General features: G+C 35.5%; 4 protein-coding genes, 1 long non-coding RNA gene and 1 pseudogene across 5 annotated transcripts; 2 read left to right on the forward strand and 4 right to left on the reverse strand.

Annotated features, from left to right (window-relative positions):
- Positions 1 to 509: 509 nt before the first annotated feature.
- On the reverse strand, positions 510 to 1,813 carry LOC115985263. Its single transcript, XM_031108226.1, has 3 exons — positions 1,807 to 1,813; positions 1,188 to 1,729; positions 510 to 1,037 (listed from the first exon to the last, which is right to left on the reverse strand). The coding sequence occupies exons 1-3, from the start codon at positions 1,811 to 1,813 to the stop codon at positions 510 to 512; spliced, it is 1,077 nt and encodes a 358-aa protein (XP_030964086.1).
- Positions 1,814 to 1,879: 66 nt separating this feature from the next.
- On the reverse strand, positions 1,880 to 2,845 carry LOC115985264 (zinc finger MYM-type protein 1-like). The gene is made up of 2 exons (XM_031108227.1): positions 2,590 to 2,845; positions 1,880 to 2,508 (listed from the first exon to the last, which is right to left on the reverse strand). Exons 1-2 carry the CDS (start codon positions 2,843 to 2,845, stop codon positions 1,880 to 1,882), a joined length of 885 nt encoding a protein of 294 aa, XP_030964087.1.
- A 5,499-nt stretch (positions 2,846 to 8,344) lies between these two features.
- LOC115984163 lies at positions 8,345 to 8,980 on the forward strand. Its single transcript, XM_031107088.1, has 2 exons — positions 8,345 to 8,716; positions 8,890 to 8,980. The coding sequence occupies exons 1-2, from the start codon at positions 8,345 to 8,347 to the stop codon at positions 8,962 to 8,964; spliced, it is 447 nt and encodes a 148-aa protein (XP_030962948.1). The 3' UTR covers positions 8,965 to 8,980.
- A 1,711-nt stretch (positions 8,981 to 10,691) lies between these two features.
- Positions 10,692 to 11,912, reverse strand: LOC115985265. Its single transcript, XM_031108229.1, has one exon. It carries the CDS (start codon positions 11,910 to 11,912, stop codon positions 10,692 to 10,694), a length of 1,221 nt encoding a protein of 406 aa, XP_030964089.1.
- A 3,673-nt stretch (positions 11,913 to 15,585) lies between these two features.
- LOC115983705 lies at positions 15,586 to 16,120 on the reverse strand. The gene is made up of 3 exons (XR_004090164.1): positions 16,089 to 16,120; positions 15,900 to 16,006; positions 15,586 to 15,734 (listed from the first exon to the last, which is right to left on the reverse strand). It is a non-coding gene; the product is annotated as an uncharacterized LOC115983705 (long non-coding RNA).
- Positions 16,121 to 22,148: 6,028 nt separating this feature from the next.
- Positions 22,149 to 23,214, forward strand: LOC115985266 (annotated as a pseudogene).
- The last annotated feature ends 762 nt before the right edge of the window (positions 23,215 to 23,976 follow it).

Here is a 23,976-nt window from a genome sequence, read left to right on the forward strand (position 1 = left end):
GGAACCAATATTTATTACTACATAAATATGTTATTCATAATGTGGGCAAAAACGGATGGACGTCCTATAGAGCGTGCAGTATTATATCCAATACTACATACTCGTAAAGATGGATCTGCAATTAATCCTGTAGTGAAAGCGAAAATGGTGAGTAATTTCTCCATTGTAGTTGGGGGTAAACAAAATAGGAATTCAATGATAATTGTTATTAATGATTGATGGTAAAATTTGATGGTTCTTAGTAGTGTAGACCAGTAGTTTGTGTCTAGCTTTGGAATTATAAAGAGAGAAGTAAGCTCAAAGCTAATTATGCCGTGGCTATTGCCAGATGTGTTTTTATTGTACCATTATAAAAAGTGGCGGAGCCAGGAATTTAGATCAGGGGGGGCCAAGATTAAAAGACAAGATTGGAAGTAAAAAAATTAATCAATATTAATAATAAAATAAGTAAACAACTCTATGATAATGTAATTGTCATACATAATCTAACATAAAATGTAAACATTAATTTATTTTTTCACATCTAGCTTACTCATTTGCCCTCGATGATTTTTCATATTTTGAAACCGTTGCATGATTTCTTCACAATCAATAGTTTTGAATATATCTTTCTCAATATATGTGACTAAGCAATCATTCATCCACTGATCTCTTATTTGATTGCATAATCGATTTTTAATTATGTTCATTGCTAAAAAAGCTCTTTCAACAGTAGCTGTTGCAACTGGTAAGATCAATGTCAAAGTCACTGATGAGTAAACCAATGGATATAAAACATTCTTATTCATTTCTACCATCTTTTCAGCAAGCTGTCCAATTCCTTTAAGTACTGAAAACTCTTCAGTGGACCGCATGTCATGGATGTATGTCTCAAGTTGGTTATCCAAGAAAGAAACTTGAACTGTTGAAAAATCACTTGGATAAAACTGAGCAAGCCGAATCAATTTCTCCTTGTTGAATGCTGAAAATAAGTTATCTGGGTTCAAACACGCAACACAAAGTAATAATTCAGAATTTTCAAAACGACTATTAAGTTCCTGAAGTTGCATATCTATAACAGTATAAAAAAGCTCCACTTAATAATGATGTGAATTTTTCATGTTTTGAGCTTTTCGTCGTGGTCGAGGTTGATATAAATCATCCATATCAGGAACATCAATATTATTTTTTGTACAAAATGTAGAAACCTCTTCTAGCAAAGTGTTCCACCCATCATCTCTCATGGCTTGTAAATGTTGCTTTGAAATGTCAACCAACTTCATAGCATTCACAATATCTTGATCTTTTTGTTGTAATGCCTGTGACAACTCATTACTTATGCCAAGCACACCTTTCATCAAATGTAAATCAAATACGAATTCAAATGTCTGGAGTAAACCAATTAAGATATTTGCTTCTGCTTTCTGATCAGAATCTAAACCATCTTCTATAATAGTTTCAGTCACATAAATTATAGAAGAAAACATGTGAATAAGATTAACAAGTGCACCATAATGAGAACTCCAACATGTATCTCTAGGTCTTTTTAGACTCATTTCTTGATTCAAGCCACGACCAGTTGAAATTTCATTATTTTTTAGTGCTTCTATAACTTCAGCATTACGTTTTTCGCGAAGAATGTCACGACGTTTACATGATGCTCCAACAATATTGAATACCTTTGCATCCAAGTTAAAAAGGTTGCAATTTGGATGTGATTTTTTGCTACTGCAACTAATGTTAGTTGAAGCTGATGTGCAAAGCAATGGACATAATAGGCAGAAGGATTATCTTTCAAAATAAGAGTTTTTAGTTCATTTAACTCACCTCGCATGTTGCTTGCCCCATCATAGCCTTGTCCCCGCAATCTACTAATGCTTAAGCTATGTTTATTAAATACTTACTCAATTGCACTCTTTAGTGTCACTGCTGATGTATTATTAACATGTGTAATGCTTAAAAAGCGCTCATTCACATGTCCTAATTTGTCCACATAGCGCAAAGCAATTGCCATTTGTTCTTTAGTAGACATATCACGTGATTCATCAACTATAATAGCAAATAATGAGTCTCCAATATCTTTAATAATAGCATTTATTGTCTTAACGGTTGCAGCATTTGCTATTTCTTTTTGGATATCAGGAGAGATCATTTGATGATTTTTAGGAGTGTTTTCAAGAACTGCCTGATCAATCTCTTCATTGTGATTTGCAAGAAACCGTAATAATTCAAGAAAATTTCCTTGATTATTAGAGTCTTTAGATTCATCATGGCCACGAAATGCTAATCCTTGTCGTTGTAGAAAACAAATACAATCCACTGATGCATTCAAACGAGTCCGATATTCCCTTTTCTCAACATCTGATTGCTTGTTTATAACTGTTTGAATACTTTGTCTCTGGTTTAACAAAGCTTCACATTTTCTTTGAGCTATATTATGTTCATTGTTGTGATCCCCAACGTGATTCTGTAATTTCTCCTTTTTTTTCCAATTTCTGAATCCCTTAGTAACAAATGAGTCTCCCCCTCCTTGATCACCAGTATCAAGTCGAAATAGATAACAATATAGACAATATGCAGCATCTTTGGTAATGCTATATTCCTACCAACCATGAAATTCTTTGAACCACACTGGATTAAATCGACGCTTTGTTTTGCCAAATTGACTTTGTGGAAAATCATGGTTAACTGGTTGACAAGCTTTATTTTGTAGATAATGCCTTCTAATTTGATCTCTTTCATTAGGATGATAGTTAGAAATTTTTATTCTTAAACCACAATCCGAGGGAAGATTTGCAACATCCACTTCGATACGAGTTCGTTTAGGATTTGATCCGAACTCATTATTATGATCAGGATTCTCCATAATCTCAATTAACTACAAATATATATGTCATATCATTAAAATAAAGAAAAAAAATTACAATTTATGATTAAGAATAATAAAATTAAGAGATCATTATAAATACAAATAGTTTAAATATATAATTTGAATTATAAATTTATGGTTAAAAGTCATCAAATCAATTCATCTAAATATAAACAGTTTAAACATATAATTTAATTCTTTAAAAAACTAAATAAACAAATAAATTAAAGCAAAAGTATTAAGAAGATACATACCTATGAATATTTGAATGTGTGACTTAAAAACCCAACTTGAATGCTTTTAAAAACTGCACAAAAACTCTGAGATCCAAAGAAAGAGACTGGTTTGAAAAGAAATTTTTTTCTTTTTGATGGGAGGCCATGCTCTGTTTGCATTATATATACTTTTTTTTTTTAAGAGTTCTATGCTAGTTCTGATTCCTATTCCGTGTAGGGGTAGCAAAGTTGTTATTATTATTATTTTTTTTTAATCAATACCAAGTGGGACCCACAGTTTTATTGAATAAGGTGAATTCATTTAATAATAGACTTCTACAGGCGGCTTGGTAGAGCATTAAAAAAATTCTACAGGTAGCTTTGTCTAGTCTATCAAGTTTACTAAGTGGGGCATGCTATAAAGCAGAAAAGGGAGCGGCTCCAACACCTTGAAGCCTTAAATAGCCTCCATGATAGAGTGGATGAGATTCAAAATCTGAAGAAGGAGATTAATGAAGCTTTGTCGAGGGAGGAGGTGATGTGGGCCCAGAGATCAAGGGCTTTGTGGATGAAGTGGGGTGATCGCAACACGAAATTTATTCATGCTACAGCCAACCAAAGACATCGGAGGAATAGCATAACGGGTCTTGTGGATTCTAATGGCACATGGCAAGAGGATCCAGGTGCAATGGAGGGTATTATCCTAGATTATTTTGAAACTATCTTCAGGTCAAACAACCCTTCAAGCTTCGATGCATGTGTTCGTACCATTACTCCTAAAGTTACTCCAGATATGAATTCTGCTATGTGTGCTGAGTTCTGTGCTTCTGAAGTGTGGAATGCTCTTCACTAAATGCATCCAACAAAGGCTCCAGGCCCAGATGGTATGTCTCCTATTTTCTACCAGAAATATTGGGATGTTGTTGGTGCTAATGTGATTGACTATGTGCTGGAAATCCTCAATACTGGTGTTATGCCTTGTGGTGTGAATGAAACCTATATTTGTCTTATTCCTAAAACTAAAGCTCCCCGTAAAATTTCTGAGTATAGACCTATTAGTTTGTGTAACGTTATTTACAAAATCGTATCTAAGGTTCTTGCTAATCGCTTGAAAAGGATTCTTACTAAGGTTATTGATGAGTCCCAAAGTGCATTTGTCCTGGGCCGTCTCATAACTGATAATGTGCTAGTGGCTTTCGAGACAATGCACTGCATTGATGGGAGGAAGAAAGGTAGGGAAGCTCTGATGGCCTTGAAGCTCGATATGAGCAAGGCTTATGACAGAGTGGAATGACAATTCTTGGAGATGATAATGAGGAAGTTGGGCTTCCATGAGAGATGGATATCCCTTATGATGATGTGCATTTCTGCAGTCTCTTACTCGGTCCTAATAAATGGGAAGGCAAAAGGCAAGATTATTCCATCACGGGGGCTCAGACAGGGTGATCCAATATCTCCCTATTTATTTTTGTTGTGCACTAAGGGGCTATCTGCCAGGTTGAAAAAGGAATAGATTGAGGGCAACATCAGGGGGGTCTCAGTTAGGAGGGGGGCACCATAAATTTCCCACCTTTTCTTTGCTGATGACATCATAATCTTCTGTAGAGCGACAGTAGAGGAGGGTAAAAGGGTTCTTAATGTTTTGGAAGAATATGAGGCTGAATCGGGGCAGAAGTTGAATAAGGAAAAGACCTCATTATTTTTTCAGCAAAAATACAAGCCGGGATGTCCAGGCCCAAGTGAAACAATTATTTGGGGCCCAGATTATTCAGCATCATGAGAAGTAACTTGGGCTGCCTCCGCTTGTGGGGAAAGGAAAAAGGAAGGCATTTAGTCGTATCAAAGATTAAGTTGGAAGAAAAATAGCCAGATGGAAGGGTCGTTTGCTCTCAAATGTAGGTAGAGAGATTCTTATCAAAGCGGTAGCTCAAGCAACTCCTACCTATACCATGAGTTGCTTTAAACTACCAGACACATTGTGTAGGGATTTTAATGCCATGATGAGCAAATTTTGGTGGGGGCAAAAAGAAAAAGAAAGGAAGTTGGCGTGGATTGCATGGGAAAAGCTTTGTACATCCAAAGAGGAAGGGGGTATGGGCTTCAGAGATCTCAAAGCGTTTAATCTTGCTCTACTTGCCAAGTAAGGGTGGCGAATTCAACAAAACCCAAATACCTTAGTCCACAAGGTGCTTAAAGCTAAGTACTTTGCTGATTCGACGTTCAAGGAAGCCTAATTAGGCCGTATACCCTCATATGTGTGGCGAAGTCTAATGGCTGCTAAGGATATTGTAGTGAATGGTGCTAGATGGGTTGTGGGTGATGGAGAGAATGTGAAGATATGGGAGGATAGATGGATCCCTACTCCGGATTCTTTCTTGGTGGTAAGCCCTAAAGTCCCTCTTGAATCTGATATGGTTGCATGTCTCATTGACAAAGAGACAAGATCTTGGGACATAGATAAGGTGAGGAGAGTTTTCTTGCCTCATGAAGCAGATGTGATTCTGGGAATGACAGTAAGTCCTCGGCCTGTAGAGGATTCTGTGATATGGGCATGGACCTTAAACGGCATATTCTCAATGAAAAGTGCCTATAGGGTAGCTCAAAAGTGGCTAAAAACCCAAAACCACAAAGCGGATAGGGGAAGTACTTCAGACAACACGCGTATGTGTGCATTATGGAGGCTGGTGTGGAGCCTAAACTGCCCAAACAAACTGAAACAGTTCATGTGGCGCTCATGTAGGAATATCCTTCCAACAAAACACCGGTTAAAATCAAGGGGTGTTGATATTGAGGTGGGGTGTGACTATTTCGGGCAATGTGAATTTGTTGAACACGTTCTATGGGGATGTAAATTTGCTGTTGATGTTTGGGGAGAATCAAGACTCAAGCTACCTCTCTTGCCTTACTCAACGGAGGAGTTTTTGGAGGTTGTGTGGGAGGTTAGGAACAGAAAACCCGATATTGACTGGGAGCTGTTTGTGGCCACGGCATGGGGATTATGGAATCAAAGGAATACGGTCAGGTTTGGGGGACAGTGCAAAACCGCTCATAGAGTTTGCCGTGATATGGAGGAATATGTGAAGGAGTTTCATTATGCAAATCCCCCCCCCCCCCGGTGTAAGTCATCTAGACCATTTACTCCCTCTTGGAAACCGCCAAAACAGGGCTGGTATAAAGCCAATGTGGACGGGGCTGTTTGTAAGGAGAGGGGCTGCTGTGGTATGGGTGTAGTGATTAGGAATGTAGAGGGGCAGCTAAAGGGGGCAATGGGTAAAAGGCTGACGCTTCCTCTTAAGGCCTTGGAAACTAAAGCTATGGCAATGCAGGTGGGGATTCAACTTGTGTGGGACCTGGGGTTGAAGGATGTTGTGTTTGAAAGTGACTCATCGACAGTAATCTCAGCCCTCTTAAGCAATACTCCCCCACCTTGGTCGATCCAAAAGGTGATTGAAGGAACCAAGCAAAACCTTAGGTGCTTCAATACTTGGTATGCAGTCCATGTTCGCCGTAGTGGGAACGTGGCTGCCCATCTCATGGCAAAAAATGCCATTACAGTTTTAGATAGTCTTGTATGGGTTGAGGATATCCCACCCGTTATAGCTATGCAAGTCTCAAGAGATGTATCAAGCATGAATGCTGTTTCATTCTAATGAAAATTCCAGAGTTTCTAATAAAAAATAAAAAAAAAATTTTACTAAGTGGGGCCCATTGATTTTATATATAGAATTGCACCACCATTAGGAGTAGAAGTCAACTGCTACTAGGAAAGCTGGAAAGGTAACGTGAATTTACTTAATTGGGATTTTTTTTTTTTTTTTTTTTTGTGTTTTTTGTGTAGTGGGGCAAAGATGGTATTTCAGGTCATATTAGTTAAAAAATTTTAAAAGTTCAGGGGGGTAGGTGCCCCCCCTCGCCCCCCCCCCCCCCTCCCTCCACCCCTGATTATAAATACCCTTCTTTTGTCATTGAATTAAAGAAGGGTAAGTATATACTATTATCAATGTTTCACCTTCATGATTGAAATGATGGGATTAATATGACACCCCCCTTTTTTTTCTTTTAAAGAATGATTTCATGAAAGGTGTAACTTTAATTTCAGAGATCAAGTTTTAATGTCAACCTTGCATTTCAACATATGTTTATTATAGCTAAAACTTGCATTTCAACATATGTTTATTATAGCCCATTATGTGTGCACCCTTATATTTCTTGGTGGTTGTGACTTAGGTATAAAACTTTCAAGAATTCCACAAATGACTCAAGGTATCTCATATGATATAGTTTTAGGAAAGTCTTTTTCCAATTCCTAAATACAAATACACAAAATAATGTAATGGGAATGGATGAATTTTAAATTAGTTATTGACTTAGAGAGAGATGTTGAGGTATAAAATGTAGATTGGATGGAGAAGTTAGTGTTGTTTGGGAACAATATTGTGGCATGAAACCTTTCATATTTCATTGCTTCTCCTTAGTATTCATGGTATGAAAGTTGCATTAGTAATTCCTGGCATAAAGTTGATTGCCCATCACTCTTCATTTGTAATGAAGTGACCAAATGTTATGTTGGCGTCAACCTTCCAAAACCCTCCTCCTTTTTTAAGGATTTGGATTGGCTGTGAATTTCACTGCCCCTCACTCTGTATCGAAAATTTCTTCTTAAGCCCTGGAATTATAATCACATTCTTCTTCTAGTCTTTTCAACTTGTAAGATAGTTACATTTATAGGACTAGACTTATGATTTGAGGGGATTCTGAATTACTTTCCAACCATCATACTAGCCTGAGATGGATCATCTAGGATGTAACCACGTCCAGGAACAAATGACAAGATCTAAGCTTAGATGTAGCAGTGCACATTAGTGACTTGGCATATGATGATGTTTTTCTAACAAGAAACTCCAATCTTAAATTGATATATTTCAAATTGATGTTAGCCAATACACATTAGTTTTTATTGTGGGGCCATTTGATTGTTGGATTACATAGCAAACTCCATTTCATTGTGGAAATGTTATTCTTACTGAGTTGAGGCCTCTATGTTTAGTTCCTTTGTTATATTGCAGCATACCCAGTGGATGTTTAAGACTTCTTTTGTTTTTTTGGAGAGGTTCATGTGGTGAGTTGCCTGTAGATTATCAATTTTCTCTTGAGGGTTACTGGTACATATTGGTGGTTGCTTGCCTCATCTTATATATATGTATATATATGTTGTGGGGTCATTTTAAATATATGATTTCTAACTTTTTCTGTTTTGTTCAAACCCAAATATCAGGACAAAATGAAGGATTTGTTGGATGATTCTTCGAATCATTTGCAGTCATCTGACACAAGTGGTAGTATTGCATGGTCAACAGATGATGTGTTTGCCAAAGTGATGGGTAAGGAGCGCAAAGGTTGTATTCGTGGGTTAGGATTTGGTTCAAGCCCAAGTGGTCGAAGTAGCAAGAGTGCTCTCACAGACATTGAAATACACTCAAGTCAAGCAAGGGACAACGAAGTTGCACAACTGAAGGCTTCCTTGGCTACTATTGAGGATAAACTTGCTAGTTTTGACGAAATGAAGGAAAGACTTAGTCAATTCGAAGAAATGAAGCAAAGAATGGCTTGCATGTTTCAACAAATGCAACAAAGTTCTTCCCAATGCAATCAGGTATATTAACAAAGACTTAGTCAATTTTTTTCTCTTTGTAAGCACTTCGTTGTTGTTGTGAGTGCATATAAATTTCTTCATTTAACTTATTCCCATTTTTTGCCTTGGCAATATTTTCTTGTCATCCTATTCCATTTATGCACACTTATTGAGTAATCATATTTTGTATGTAGGATGTTCCTTTGGCTCAACAATCTTTAGCTCTCCAAAAATCGTCAGCCGCATCCTATCAACCAAGCAGCTTATAAGTTTTATCTTGGGGTTCGAGAACTTTTTTGTGTACAAAGAACTACGGAAGAACAATCGCATTTTTTGCAAGTGTTGAAGGATATTTTTAAACACTTTAGAAATTTGATTATAGTATTAGCTTAATTTGAGCGGTTGTTTTATACTTAGGACCACATCTTTTTTTGTTAAGCTTATGATGGTGGTTATAGACAACGTTATGTATTTGATAATCGATATTTCTATATTAATATTACATTAATTTGGAGACATTTGTAGTGTTGTTAATTAATTACATTTATGGTATTATGTTAGTAGAGCTAAAACTATTACAGGTTTTAAACAGATCTAAACAATATATTTGTAACAGGTTTAAACAACATTTTTTATGAAAATAGTAGTTTTAAAGCCCACTGGGAAGGAAAAAAAAAAAAAAAGCCTATAGCGGTGGTCAAAAAGCGCCGCAATAGGTGCACATTTTTACGTTTTAAATAAAACCCTATAGCGGCGCTTATAGCCCGCCGCTAAAGGGGCAATTAGCCCATTTTGCTAAATTGCCTATAGCGGCGGACATATCCTGCCACTAAAGGTGGACACCAATAGCGGCGGGCATATCCCACCGCTAAAAGTCAATTTACATGAATTTTATCATCATATGGCGGCGGTTTTATGCCCGCCGCAATAAACCAAAACCGCCGCTAAAAGTTGTATCTATAGCGGCGCATTTTTTTACCGCTGCAATAGACCTATAGCGGCTCCGCAAAGGTGGTAGGATCACCCGCCGCTAAAGGTCAGATGGACCTATAGCGGCGGTTTTTAGTGCTTTAGCGGCATTTTTTGGCCCATCGCAATAGGTCATTTTTTTTGTAGTGCTTCATGATTAAAATTCCTCAGAGTGTGTCCTGCAATTTTATCCGTATTTTTGGTATAGATCCCCATTGCATATTCACTCCACACCTTACCTTGAGAGAGATCAAAAGTAATTTCTTTATGTCGATCGTGGAAATATGCAACAAGTTTGCACCAAGTGAACTCAACCATTGCAGCAATGGGCAAACTGCGGCACCTTTAAGTACCCCATTAAAGCACTCAGAGATATTGGCTGTCATTGCCACGTAACGTCTTCCACCATCATGTGATTGGGTCCATTTGTCCAGATCCTCACTCATTAGATATGTGTATGGCATATAGCGTGCAATACGAGGATCATTAGGGTCTACACTCCTCAGTGCATTAATCTTGACATCCTTAATGGTTTGCATTTTGGACTCAAATTTAGGTTCATGAGTCGTATATCCAACTTTCAAGGCCAATGCCTTGAGAGTCGGGTCATCAAAGTGTGTGTTGAAGTTGCTAGCAACATATCAAAGGCAATATCGGTGAAATACTTGTAAGGTTCCGTCATCACCTCTAGGCCATTCTACAATGGCACATTTGATACCTTTATGTCGGTTAGAATAATGCAAATGCCCTCATCAGGTATCACATGCTTTATCGAACTCCTGAGACACTTTAAAAACCACCCCCAACTAGTCCACAACAGCAAAGGTGAGAGGCAAAACTTTTTGGTTAGCATCAGTTGCCATTGCAATCATTAACAACTCTCGATATTTACCATACAAATGAGTCTCATCAATACTGATCACTAGCCTGCAATATCTGAGTGTAGCAATGCATGGAGCGAATGCCCAAAATACATAGCGTCAGGTTCCCTAGGTATGGTGAAATAGTTGTACTGGGTACCCGAATCCTAATCCAAGTATGCCATCAACAACTTTCGTAACCTTTGGTAAGACTCCTCCCAATCCCTAAATATCTTAACAATTACCTTTTGTTTTGCATCCCATACCTTATAGTAAGAAAGCTCATGATTATACTTAGTACGTATGATCTCCCAGAGCTCATCAATATGAGTAGTGTGATTTTGTCGCAATTTTCCCACAATTTGTAATGCAACAAAATTAGAATCCATCATTTTACCGTCTCTTCGTAGGCCAAAGGGTATACAATTGTGTGGACCCACATAAGACGTGACCATCCACAAACCATTAAGTTTAGCCTTCATGAATGCCCCAATGTACCACTTGCAGTTGGTGTCAATGCATGCGGCGCATAATTTAGTTTTGGTTGACCTTCGAATAATAAAATTTCTATTATCCTTTGCTACGTATATTATCAATGCACGCTTTACCGCCTCTTTATTTGCAAAAGTCAACCCTTTACTAAAATGCATCCCATTTTCCCAAGTAGAAACAAATGGTATTTGAAGACATGAAGGATCAACCATATTTTCCCAAATATTTGCGTAGAATGACTCGGCAGGAGGTGTGTAGGCAGTGGTCGTATTTGTATCATGCTGGATGCCAATATCATCATCTGCATCACCTTCACCCTGGTACTCCATATTTTCCTCTTCAAAATTGGGAATGAGTTCATGGTCATCCACATCCCTGTCAAAATCGCCTCGCTCAATCCTCTTTTCGTACTCATCCATATCATCAAGATTTTCACCATTATTTGCAGCATGATCTTCGTCTTTGTCTTCCTCCCCTAAATGTGTCTCTTGAGGTTGAAGTGTTTCACCGGTATTGGTAACATAATCTTGAGATGGAAGCATATAACTTCCCATTTTATAGCCTCCCATTGTAGTGCATCCATCATTTGAAGCTGTAAATTGTAAAGATGTAGTTGTTTGTTGCACCTCGTCAGTATCAGCTTCTGCAAGCGGCTCCGAACTTACGTACAACTTAACAGCATTTACTTGGGGCATTTTATGGATCCTATTAAATATGATCTTTACATGTTTGTCTTCTTTGATCGCCATATACCTGTAATTTATCCGTTCATGAAGGACTTCTTGTGGGTAACGATAAATAATTTGTATGTCATAACAAGCAGGGTTCAAATTCAATTCTTCCATTATTTTCTTCTTCAAATCATTTAACGTCTTCAACTTACGGCGTATCATCATGTAGTAGCATTTGATACCCGGCCCTCTAAATGGGAATCCGTTAATCTCTCCGGATTGACAAGGGGTCCATCGTAGTATACATTTATATCAATATTCTTCAGAGATTGTGAACCTATTAGAGTCAAGTGTAATAATATGTTAGTGACATATTTTTATCTCTTTCATTTAACATCAATTGCAAAACCTTTTCTATCTACTCAAAGTTCAAAAATTACAAGTTGTCACCCCACATTTGCATATACTCACCCCATATCACATACAAACACACAATCATTATTATTTCATACTCAAACAAAAAAAAAACTAAAGACAAAACTCACCCCATTACAAAATTTCAAATTAGCTCTAACAAAAATATAAATAAAATATCAAACCAAACAACAATACAATCATTAAAAACCTAACAATACAAATATACCAAGAATACATCTTAAATATATTAATCATTATTTCATACTCAAGCAAAAAAAATTAAAGACAAATATCAAACCAAGCAACAAAAGAAATTCATGATTCATACCCATGATAAAAACCTAAAAATACTCAATGATTTCAAACTAAAGCAAAAAAAAAAACAAAAAAAACAAAAACAAAAACCAAAAAAAAAAAAATATATATATAAAAATATCAAACCAAACAACAAAAGAAATTCATGATACATACCCATGATAAAAACCTAACAATACTCAATGATTTTCATACTAAAGCAAAAAAAAAAAAAAAAAAAAAAAAAAACAAAAGAAAAATATCAAACCAAACAACAAAAGAAATTCATGATACATACCCATGATAAATTTATAAACTACATTTTCTGTTTTTATTCTCAACTAAATAATTGAGTTTTTCATCCATCTATTTTTTTTCATCTTTTTAATATTTTTCATCCTTTAACCAAATAGAGCCTTAGGGAGAAAATTTGATATTTTTAAAAAGTCTTAATAATACTTAGTATTAGCTAGCCTAAACCTTAGGATCGTTTGTGTGTTTTATCCTAGATTTATTGTTTGATTAAGGTTTGTGACTTGCAAGTTGCAACATTGTGGGTATTTGATTAAAGTTCGTGGCTTGCAATATTGTGGAAGCATAAAACATCACCTTCGGCACCAATCGTTTCTTTTTCCTTCTTTCCGAAATTCTTTTTAATTATTATTTGGTAAAAAGGCATTGCTTTGACGAAAACCTCTAGTAGTATTTTATTTATTTATTTTTGGTTAAATAAAAACCCTCTAGTAGTAATTTATATGCATTGGTTGTCTCAAAAAAAAAAATTACAGACGACATTGGTTACATAAACAAACAATTTTATTTTTTTATTATTATTATTATTATTATTTTTTTTTGAGAAAGTAACAATTTTATGGTCTTGTCAAAATAGTTGGTAGAAATTGGGCTATTGGCTTGAAAGTAACCAGAGTATTAGGAAAATAGAGTAGACCCAAATATCAAACCTAACAATACTCAATGATTTTCATACTCAAGCAAAAAAAAAAAAAATAAAGAAAAATATCAAACCAAACAACAAAAGAAATTCATGATACATACTCATGATAAAAACTTAACAAATACAGTCAATGATTATAATTTCATACTCAAGCAAAAAAAAAAAAAAAAAACTAAAGACAAATATCAAAACCAAACAACAAAAGTCATGATACATACCCATGATACAAATATATCTTAACACTATATACACTAACACTATATACACTAAACAACCAACTAGAGAGTGAGACCCTTACATGACATGAGGATGTGCAATGTGAGTGCTGGGATTGTATGAGAGTGAAAGGGGGAGTGAGAGAGGGAAGAACTGATTAAGCGTTGGGATTGTATGAGAAAGAGGGAGTGAGAGAGGGGAAGACAAACCGAGCCTCTGAATGTGTGACCTGAGAGACCTAGACAAAAAAAAAAAAAAAAGATCTATAGGGACCCAGACATGATCAGCCACATGTCCTACATTTTGACCACAATTTAAAAATCGAGTTTTTGAGACTCAATTTCACTTTTAGCAAACCGAGTCTCTAAGACTCGATTTCCATGTCGCATCTACGTGGAATCCTTGACCACAGAAATCGAGTCTCTAAGACTCGGTATGAAAATCAAGTCTATAAGACTTGATTTCCACGTGGAAAAAGTGCCACATCAGGATGCCTCAGAACAAGAAAACCGAGCCTCTGAGGCTCTGTTTATAAGCCCAAAATCGAGCCTTTTAGGCTTGAGATGCTAGTAAGTAATATAGTTTGAAAAAGTGGCCTACTAATTATATTGTTTGGAAAACGAAATTAGTTTCCTATTTTTGCCAGAGAAAGCCTTCAAACTTCTCATATATCTTTATATTGAGTGTAAATTTTTAAAATATAACCGTTGGATTGAATGTTTTTATTATATCCTTCATGCTTACAAAATATCTATAACAAACTTTAAATTTTGAAGATTAAAGATCAATTGCTATGTTATAAACAAATGTTAAAATTTCAAGTTTCTGTGATCTAAAATTGTGCATAACAAAAAAATTTATTGATCAAATAATAATTAGCATCTAATTTAAACAAAATTTTATATGCATGTTAATAGTATAAGGGACATGAAATTAAACGGTTAAATTTTTAAAATTCACAATATATATATATATATATATATATATATAAATATATATGAAAAGTTTGAAGAGTTTCTCTTCAAACTAATTTGGAGAGAAACTTTGTTCCCCACAAAATATTTAAACATGCATGATTAGGCAAATATTATATATATATATATAAAGTCCAATAAATTCAAATATTGATATAATTATTTTTTGGGTAATTACACTCCACTCTCTTCAAATTTGAAGAAATTAACACCCCTTTTATTTATATTAGTAATAAAATATTTTAAATTTTCTTAAGAAACTCTTTACAAAAGTTTAATCATGGTTAGTAAAAATATAATTGGTAAATTTAAAATAAAAATGCGATATTTATTAAGTACCAAAACACCTACTACGGCAAATCTCTCCATAACCTATTGAGAAAAAAAAAAAAAAAAACAAAAACAAAAGTCATACTTAAAATTTTAAAATGTACTTTAATTTAAATTCTAAAACAAAGATTTTAATTTTTAAATGGAGGATAATTTTGGAAACATGGTCTTAAGCAAAGGGTGAGTTAGTACATAGCATTTTTAATATTAATTTAACAAAAATTGATCAAACGAATGTAAAAAAAGGAAGTGTTTTTTCCCTTCAAATTTGGAGTAGAGTATCGTCTCCCCAAACTCAAGGAATGGGAGTAAAATTAACCCTATTTTTAATTATGTATGTTTTAAAATATTTTTTTTCCCTTCAATTTTAGTGTGGAATATCATCTTCCCAAATTTCAATGTTGCAGGATTAAAAAAATATTTACATCAATGCTTTAGTAAAAATCAAGACCAGTGTATTCCTCGTCTTCGAGTAAAGGGCATTTCATTTCCCCCTTCTAAGAGTACGCAACATAATAGAATTTCAGACTACAAGTTTCTGCCTATATATATATATATATATGAGAGAGTCTCCATAATATATTAATGACTAAAAAACTCAATGTGAACGACTACGTCTTTACTTGAAGATCTGGAGCTGATAAAGGCTCTTGCCTCTTGCTTGACCTTGAACAAAATTTAGGTGGCAGTATGAGAATAGTCCAACCCCTTGTGAGCTGTAGCCTGAATATCTTGCTTGACCTTGAAGACAGTGGATCAGTAATCGTTCTCTTCTCAAAATTCCTATCTGGGGCGACCCCTGCTGTATCTTGGTGGATTAGTCTTGGCAACATCAACAACTATCATCCAGCCATTAATAATCTGCAAGAACCAGGAACAAAATAGAGAGATTACCCTTTCTCTTACTCAGAGTGTCATATTTGTTTTATCTACAATTATGAACCCAAGCTTAAGGAAAACAAACCTGCGCTTGAACATTAAGCACAAGAAAAATACAAGGAAGATTCGTAATGGAAGAAAACTTACCTTGCCATTCATCTCTTTGGGTGCTGCACTAGCAGCCTCCTCTGTAGTGTACTCTATAAATGCATAACTTTTGGACCTTTTGGAAATTTTGTCCATTATAATTTTAACTGTTGAGGAAGCAGTGCATCAGCACGGGTATAACCTTACTAATGAAACACGTCATTTATGAGCATGGAAATGCAAACATACCTTCAACAAGCTCACCAAAGCCTTCAAATGCACACGTAAGGTTTTCTCAGATGTGTTGTCGATAATTCCTTACCTAATTTATCATTCTCCTACATGAACTTGGAGATTCCGCCATCTTGATCTGGTTCCATACTTTCAACACTACTTCACTCAACATCATAAAATGCATGATGTGACCAATGTCTTAACATTCGTGTTCGCACATGCACTTACAGCATTCACTTGCCATGCATACATTTACCTTACCCATGAGAAGGTCACTTACAAAGAGCATCCTCCACCGCATGATTGAAGACACACCATTCTGGCATGCTGTAAGAACCACAATTAATGGACACGGTATTTTTAAGAAGTCAAAGATCTTAAAAAATTCTATGTAAATCACACAAAAAATCAAATAAACGCCAAATGTAATCTTTATTTTGAAATTGATTAATTTAACGATTTAGATTAAATATTACAAATTTAAAATTTATCCAATGTTAGTTCATTTAAAATTTTAAATAATATGATATTCAGTATACTGTCAAATTTATAAAATAAATTTTAACCGTGAAATAGGTTCCCTTGAATTCTAAACAGGAGTAGTGCGTTGATAGTAGCTGTTCTCCTGAATTGATAAGTGCTGGTAGTTTGTTACAGTGGTTAGCGTTGGCTGCTGAGCTGGCATTGTATTAAGCTTGACAGTTAGGATAAATTAGTTAGTTAATAATTGTTGTAACAGATTGTATCTGGGAAGGAAATTGTACGGTAAGAAGCTTTAGCTCATTGCAAAGAGGCATATCAGAAATGTTAAGAAAATTGCTCTCTTCCTCTTCTATCTCTTAGTTTCTCTTTCTCTGTTCTTATATCTTAATTCTAAGGAGGCCTAGTTCCCTCGAAGAACTACTTCAATTTCATAAGAATCTTTGTATTCTTATCAACCCTCCATTTTAATGTGATTATATATATATATATATATATATATATATATATATATATATATTCTTCTATTTACTAAATTTATTTCATTCTTCTCCAGTTTTTTAAGAAAATGGGTAGGAGAAATCAAGTTTTTACAATAGAGACATTCTGAATTTAAATCTCTGTACTCCAACTATTTGCTGAATTATCAAAAGAAATTATTACCGGTTGTTATTGCTTTTTTTTTTTTTTTTTGGTGGTACTTAGCAAAAATGCAGTAACACACTAGGACTAGCCAAGGACGGAACTAGGATTCGAACTTAGGGGGGCCAAATTATAAACCCAAAAAAGTTTGAGGAATTTTCAAACTTTATCACCTTAATTAACATTACAATCTAATATTTGTTGGTGCAATTAAAGATCATGTTACAATAAACTAATACCACTTTCATCGGTGGTGATTTTTTGAAATTTTGTTTGAGGATTTTCAAATTTAGGACACCAACACTATGTATTTCCTGAATTGTAAATTTACAATAATTTGTCCTTAATGTAAAATTAGTGGCCTCAATTTTTCACTCCTTTTTAATCATTAATTGACAAATCAAACAAATTAATTTTTCACTCCAATCAACGGTCACAGATCATTATTGTAAGGTTGAATTTATTCAACCATCTAATTGGCTTTATTCCGTGCCAAATTTGCTTGTATTTCAGCATTTAGTAACCCTGTATTTAGGTGGGTTTGATGTAAGGGTAGTGAGTGAGATAGAATGAAGTTTGCTCAAGAGTGTGCAAGAAAACAAAGACTCGCGGCTTGGCCTCGCGGGTGACTCGCGGCTGCAAGCCGCCAGACGCAGCACATGTGCCAAGCATGCCGGAAGGTGAACAGTCATGCTAGCTGGAGCACTACAGGACAAAACAGGACAACTGGCCATACGGTTATCTCGCGACTGGATCTCGCGACTTAGTCAAGCCGCGAGCCACCCCTGTTTTGTAAATCCTGACGTTTCACATTCCTCTCCCACTCCAGTGTAAATACCCCTTTTACCCACAAATGTAAGAGAGCTTCCAGAGAGAATTTTGAGAGAGAAACCCTAAAGAAAAACAAGATTGATTCACCCACAATCTATACATTAAAGTCTCTTCAAATTCCTCAACTCTCTTCCTCTCCATTGTCAAATCCTTGAGAGGCATTTTACCAAACCTTGTTCTCACCATATTCTTCACTGTGAGAGAGCTGTTTGGATTTCTGGGAAGCAGTTAGGAAGGAACCAATCTTCATTGGTTGATGCTACGGTCTAGTAGCGGAATCCGGGAAGCTAGAAAAGAAAAAGGTTCGGCGCAACCTCGTTGGAGCAAGAAGCTTGGAGGGCTTAGGTGCACTGGGTAGATTAGGCTTGGAGGGTTTATTGGTGTCCATGTATCCCAACTACATTTTCTAGTGGATTGTTTACCGCTTGGAGGGCTGCGGAGAGGTTTTACGTCGAGGGCTTTGGTTTCCTCTTCAATAACACATCGCGTGTTGTCTTTGTGTTTGTATCTTCCTTCCTCTTTATCTTTGCCTTTTTATTATCTGCTGTGAGTTGTGATTTTATTTTGGCTTAGATAGTTTTTACCAATTCCATATTATAGCTTATGTTAAGTTTCCGCACACTAGTTGTTTGACATAATGCTTAAATTGGTTAAGTTGTTATTTGGGGGTCTAAACGTTCAAGGGTGTTTATACACATATTTGAACTTTCAATTATTAACATGTACGGTGCTATTCAATATTCTAGCACATTCTACGTCATGCTTCCATGCCCCCACAAGACAATAAAATAATGTTAATAATATATCGGTTCCAAATCACACGATCACAACCCACAACTCGCACTTGACCAAAACACGTGTTTGGAAATAAACCAAACAAATAGTGAAACAAAGAAAATATATTCACAATCACATTTCCAAGGTCTTAACTAAAGTCACACCACACCAAAACATGAGAGAGATAAGAGAAGAGAGATCCACGAGTCCTACCTTAACCAAATCAACTTGTGTGTGAGTGTAAACAGTGGACTAGATTAGAGAGGTGGAGATGCGCCAAGCCAAAGGTGCAGACGAATCAAACCATGCAGCTGGTTAGGATTGGTGTGTGGAAGCATTTAAGAATGAGAGCTAGAGAGTGAGACAGAGGGGGAAATGTTTTAATGGGTAACATTGGGGATTTGTGATTTCTGTTTTGTTATTTCAAATTTGTGATTATATTGTGTATACTTTTTGGATTTGTTTAGACTGGTTTTATGTTCTATTTTGTTTTTAATTTAGAGGTTATTCTTATTATTCTTGGTATAATTGGGTTTGTTTTGATCAGAGGTTTTTTTATTCATGGGGGCAATCGGGGAAAGTAGGTAGTTTTTATTTTTGGGTCTATTAGGTCAATTTGAAAATATTTTTGGAAGAGGGAGGCCAAAAATAGTATTTTGGGGTACATCTTATATATTTTGAGAATACATTCACATGGTTCCGTCTCTAGGACCAGCCAGACAAGTAATAATTGCAAAATAATAAACGCGGTGGATTTATACAAAGCAACAAAAGTATCGTTAAGTATTTGCCCATAAAATCCATGTGCACTGTGTCAAAAAATTATAATAAAAAATTATCCGTAACATTGCTCAAGGAAAACCCTATCCAGAATTCCGGATGTGACCAGCAATGTAACCATCAAAACGTCATCCTATATATATATATATATATATATATATATTGGTAACCAAGGAATTAACATTAACTAAGAAACACTGCCAACAGCAGCAACATTACAGAGTCTGGGACGATAAACGCCCGTCTTATCATTATACAGCAGCTGAGATACAGCGCCCCGGGGGGGGGGGGGGAAGTTTGCTTTCCCTGAAGCAATGTGTCAATTTAACCTGAGGCAGACGCAGCAACAACACATTGCAATCATCAACAAGACCAGACAACTTTCTCACCATTCAGTCAAGTAAGCAACTCTGGACAGATACCTAAGACTGTTAGGTGTTGTGAAGCCCTTTTTTTAATGGGTTTGGCTTACTTTTAGTACTTTTTTAACTAGAATCTCTTTTTATTTTAATTAAAGACTATCACGCCACTTAATAACTAAATAAAATGAACACTACCACTTGACATTGTGGGTCCATTTGGATAGAACTTATTTTGTTGAAATTGAAAACTTATTGCAAATAAGTGAAAAAATGCGGATGATATTTTTTGATACGGGTACTATAGCAAATAAATACCAAAGTTCGACCCTTTTTTTTTTGTCTATTCACTCCTCATCATACCCTAGCTAACGCCTGTGCCTTCAGAGAGTTCCACGCCTACTAGAGAAATCTAAAAGGAAGACCTACATCGGTCCGATGCCTGCGAAGAGCTCAGAACAGGGGTCACATGACTCATAGCCTAGGGGCGACTCCACATTAAGCTCAGGGGGTTCAAATGAACCCCTTGAACTAGCCCAAAAAATATATATTATAATGTAATTTTTTTTTTTTTGACCCCTTAAATAAAAATTTGAACACCCTAACTCTAAAATTTTGTTAAATACAATTGAAATAAGTTTGTATCTGATGCCCTTAACAATATCTTGCCTTTTTAAACACACATAAAAGTCCAATAACAAACTAATTTGATCTAATTTATAAAATAAATAAAAAATAAAAAAATAAACCCAACAACAAAATTATAAATTTGTTAATCTTAATTCTTAAACCATATAAAAAGCTCATTTAGATCTTAAAAAATTTGAAATCAATCGATCAAATGGGAGATCAGTGGATGAATAATTGTTTGGCTATGTACATTGAAAAAAATGTAACTGATAGAATTGATAATGAAGATATCATGTAACGATTTCAATATGTGAAACCTCAAAGAAGGTAATCGTAAAACTTCTTGCATTTGGGTTTTCTTTTTTTTAAAATACCAATATATTCAACTTCATTTTTGTTTTAGATTTTATATAATTTATGTTTCTCATTGCACACCCTAGAAAATAATTCTAGAGCCGCCACTGAGCCTACACCCACCTACCCCATTCCTTCTTCCCCACAAAGCTCTTGAAACTTGTGAGGTTATGAATTACACAATCCCAAAGAATTCTCAGGTGTCAAGAAATAAATAGCACCTAAGTTTGTTAGCTGAATTTTTTTTTTTAACATCCAGAGGAAATTTTTGGGTCAGATTGGCCTAATCTGGGTTCTGATTCATAGATCTAAATGTTAGGTGAGTTATTATTTTTTGGGTATGTGTTTATTCTTAATTTTGATTTTCTGTCTCTTTGTTTTGGATGATTATATAGATTCTGTTTTAATTTATGATGGTATATGTTTGGATGCAAGCGATTTATGGTTGAAAGTTGAAACCTTTTGTTGTTGATGTATAATTTGTTTTGCAAGAAGAGGGTTTGGGTTTTGGATCTTCATTTTTTTTTTTAAACATTATTTTCTGTAAATTTGTAACAAACGTAGGAGAAGAGAAGGGTAGCCTTCTCTTTCAATTTTTTGGTTTTGGTTTTGCTCTTGAAAGCTGGGTTCATCAGACTACCCCTGTGAAAATGGAAATTATGGGATCTAGATCTGTTGTATGAATATGATTTGAAGGAAGTCAAGGGATTATTTCTTTTGGGTTAGTCTCTAGCTTGATTATATTGCTGAGAAGAAAAAAGAAATGTGCAAGATCTAAATTTTCAGCAACTAATGATTACATGTGGCGGATCTTGGCTAGTTTGTTTAGGTTTCATAGTCGACCTAGAAATTTTGAGATGGCAAGGTTGTTGTTGTTGTTTCCTGATGGTGGGTTATTAAAATCTGAAAAATAAAATCTCTACTTAGTTCAGAATGATAATTGCACTAGTATCCACAAAATGGAAATGGAATTCATTGAGTATTTTGTTTGGTTCTAGTTATTATCCATAGGTAGGTGTTTTGGTAGAAACATCTTTGCCGAAATGATTACTTTCCTGCTATTGTCTCAAGGAATTGTTTATACTGCATGCAAAAATTCTGAATTGTATTAATTATTTTCATATGGTGCAGGAAATTGGTGCTTTGTCTTATGGTTTTTCTGATGCTTTTTTTAATGTCATCCCTGCCCGTTTTAACTTTCTTGTGCAGTTAATTCATTGACATGAGTCGTCCACATGACTTACCCCATCCCTTCTTCCATTTTGGAAATCCTTTCCAAATGATATCACCCAAGGGTTCCAATTTGTCTAAAAGGCTTCTTTTACTATTGAACAATTTTGAGGAAACCTTGGCAGGGAGGCTAAGAAAGCTTAACCCAGAGGACAAGGATGGAGTCCTTAGCTTGTCATGGATAAAATTAGCGATGCCCTCGCTTTGTGAAACTCATAATGACATAAAAAACCTCATAGCTGAGCTTGAACTCCCGGTGTACAACTGGGATGAGAAATGGATAGATGCATACTTGGACATCAATGTGAATTTGCTTGACATATACAATGCTTTTAACTCTGAAATCTCAAGGTTGAACTAGGGCCATCTCTTGCTTCAGTGTGTGCTGCACAATTTGGATTCCAGCTCTTCAAAGCAGTTTATCAAGAACCCTAGAGTTGAAAACTATTCCATGGAGACAGCATATTAGTTCAAAGAACCCTCGAGTTGAAAACTATTCCACCATTTTGAACAAGCTTGTGGAATCACTCAATCTTCCCAATTATGTAAAGTACTCAGCCAAAGGGAAGGTTTTAATGCGTGCTATGTATGGGGTTAAGGTGGAGACTGTATTTATCTGCAGTGTCTTTGCTTCAGCCTTCTTTGGTTCTGCAAGAAAGTTGTTTGATTTGAATGGTGATGACAAATACATGTGGGCTCAAGCTTTTACCGGTTTATAAACTAGCATTAATAGCGAAATTAGAAATTTATATTCAAGTGGAAGATTTACAGTTTTGAAAGAGCTTGAAGCAGTTGATACAAGTGTAAAGAAATTGTATCCCATGATCCAAGATGGTGTGGACCCTATTGAAGTGGAAGCATTCCAAAATTCCGTTTCAGATTTGGCAAGGAAAGCATAGGGACTTTCACAAGGACTAGATCTTCTTACAAAGGAAGTTGATGGCTTTTTTCATGTAGTTTTAACCAGGCGTGATGCTTTGCTCTGTAATGTTAGAGAGAGTGGTATTGTCTCTGACCCAAAGCTAGGTTGCAAAGTAGTAGAAAGAGTACAATCTTAATTACGTTGAAGATATACTCTCTCCTGTATACAAACGGGTTTTATGTTTTCTAGTATTGTTTATCTCTTGTTCAGATAAGATTGGAGTCTATTTAGAAGTCCCCTATAACTTTGACATCTACTGTTGCAATACCCATGAGTTTCACATGTAACAAATATATACAAATGCATAAATTAAAGGTATTACAATCAAGTTTTGTGAGCCCTCAGTTCTGCTTACCAACAATACAACAACAAATGGTATTACAATATTGAAGTTTGTGAACCATCAGTTATGGTCCCCACAAAAAAATTTCCATAATGTTAATGGTATTTTCAACCACATTAAATTTTTATTGTGACAAAAATAATAGTCACCATAATCAGTTATCGTCTGCACATATCGATGCTGTGATATTGTCATGAACCTATTTCATCTCAGGTTCGTCCAAGATTGAGATTGCATGTGCCACGGCATCCTAATGACCACTCTCACTATGTCCAAATGTGCCCCCTGTAGATCTGGAATGTTCAACGTCATTGTTTATCTCATGTGCTCTAACGAAATTATGAAGAACCATTGTAGCAACAATGATGCGACCTTGAGTGCGTATATGAAAGGGTGGCATATTTCTCAAAATTTTCCATTTATTATTCCAAACTCCAAAAGTTCATTCTATGACCGAACGGGGTGATGAATGGAGATAATTAAATCTCTCCTCTGGACGATGCAGCATTTCACAAGGCTGAAATTTAGGGATGTGGTACCTCTCCCCCTTATATG

Source organism: Quercus lobata, chromosome 4 (genome assembly GCF_001633185.2).
Source record: "Quercus lobata isolate SW786 chromosome 4, ValleyOak3.0 Primary Assembly, whole genome shotgun sequence".
In the NCBI taxonomy this organism is placed as follows: Eukaryota; Viridiplantae; Streptophyta; class Magnoliopsida; order Fagales; family Fagaceae; genus Quercus; species Quercus lobata.

What these genes read in the sequence shown, in the direction of transcription:
- LOC115984163 (XM_031107088.1), top strand. Translation starts at nt 8,345, where the DNA reads ATGAAGGATTTGTTGGATGATTCTTCGAATCATTTGCAGTCATCTGAC. An exon ending in GTTCTTCCCAATGCAATCAG is followed by an intron (nt 8,717 to 8,889) that starts GTATATTAACAA and finishes TTTTGTATGTAG; the next exon opens with GATGTTCCTTTGGCTCAACA.
- LOC115985263 (XM_031108226.1), bottom strand. An exon ending in GGAACACTTTGCTAGAAGAG is followed by an intron (nt 1,038 to 1,187) that starts GTTTCTACATTT and finishes ATGCAACTTCAG; the next exon opens with GAACTTAATAGTCGTTTTGA.
- LOC115985264 (XM_031108227.1), bottom strand. Translation starts at nt 2,845, where the DNA reads ATGGAGAATCCTGATCATAATAATGAGTTCGGATCAAATCCTAAACGA. An exon ending in GTGGTTCAAAGAATTTCATG is followed by an intron (nt 2,509 to 2,589) that starts GTTGGTAGGAAT and finishes CTGGTGATCAAG; the next exon opens with GAGGGGGAGACTCATTTGTT.
- LOC115985265 (XM_031108229.1), bottom strand. Translation starts at nt 11,912, where the DNA reads ATGATGATACGCCGTAAGTTGAAGACGTTAAATGATTTGAAGAAGAAA.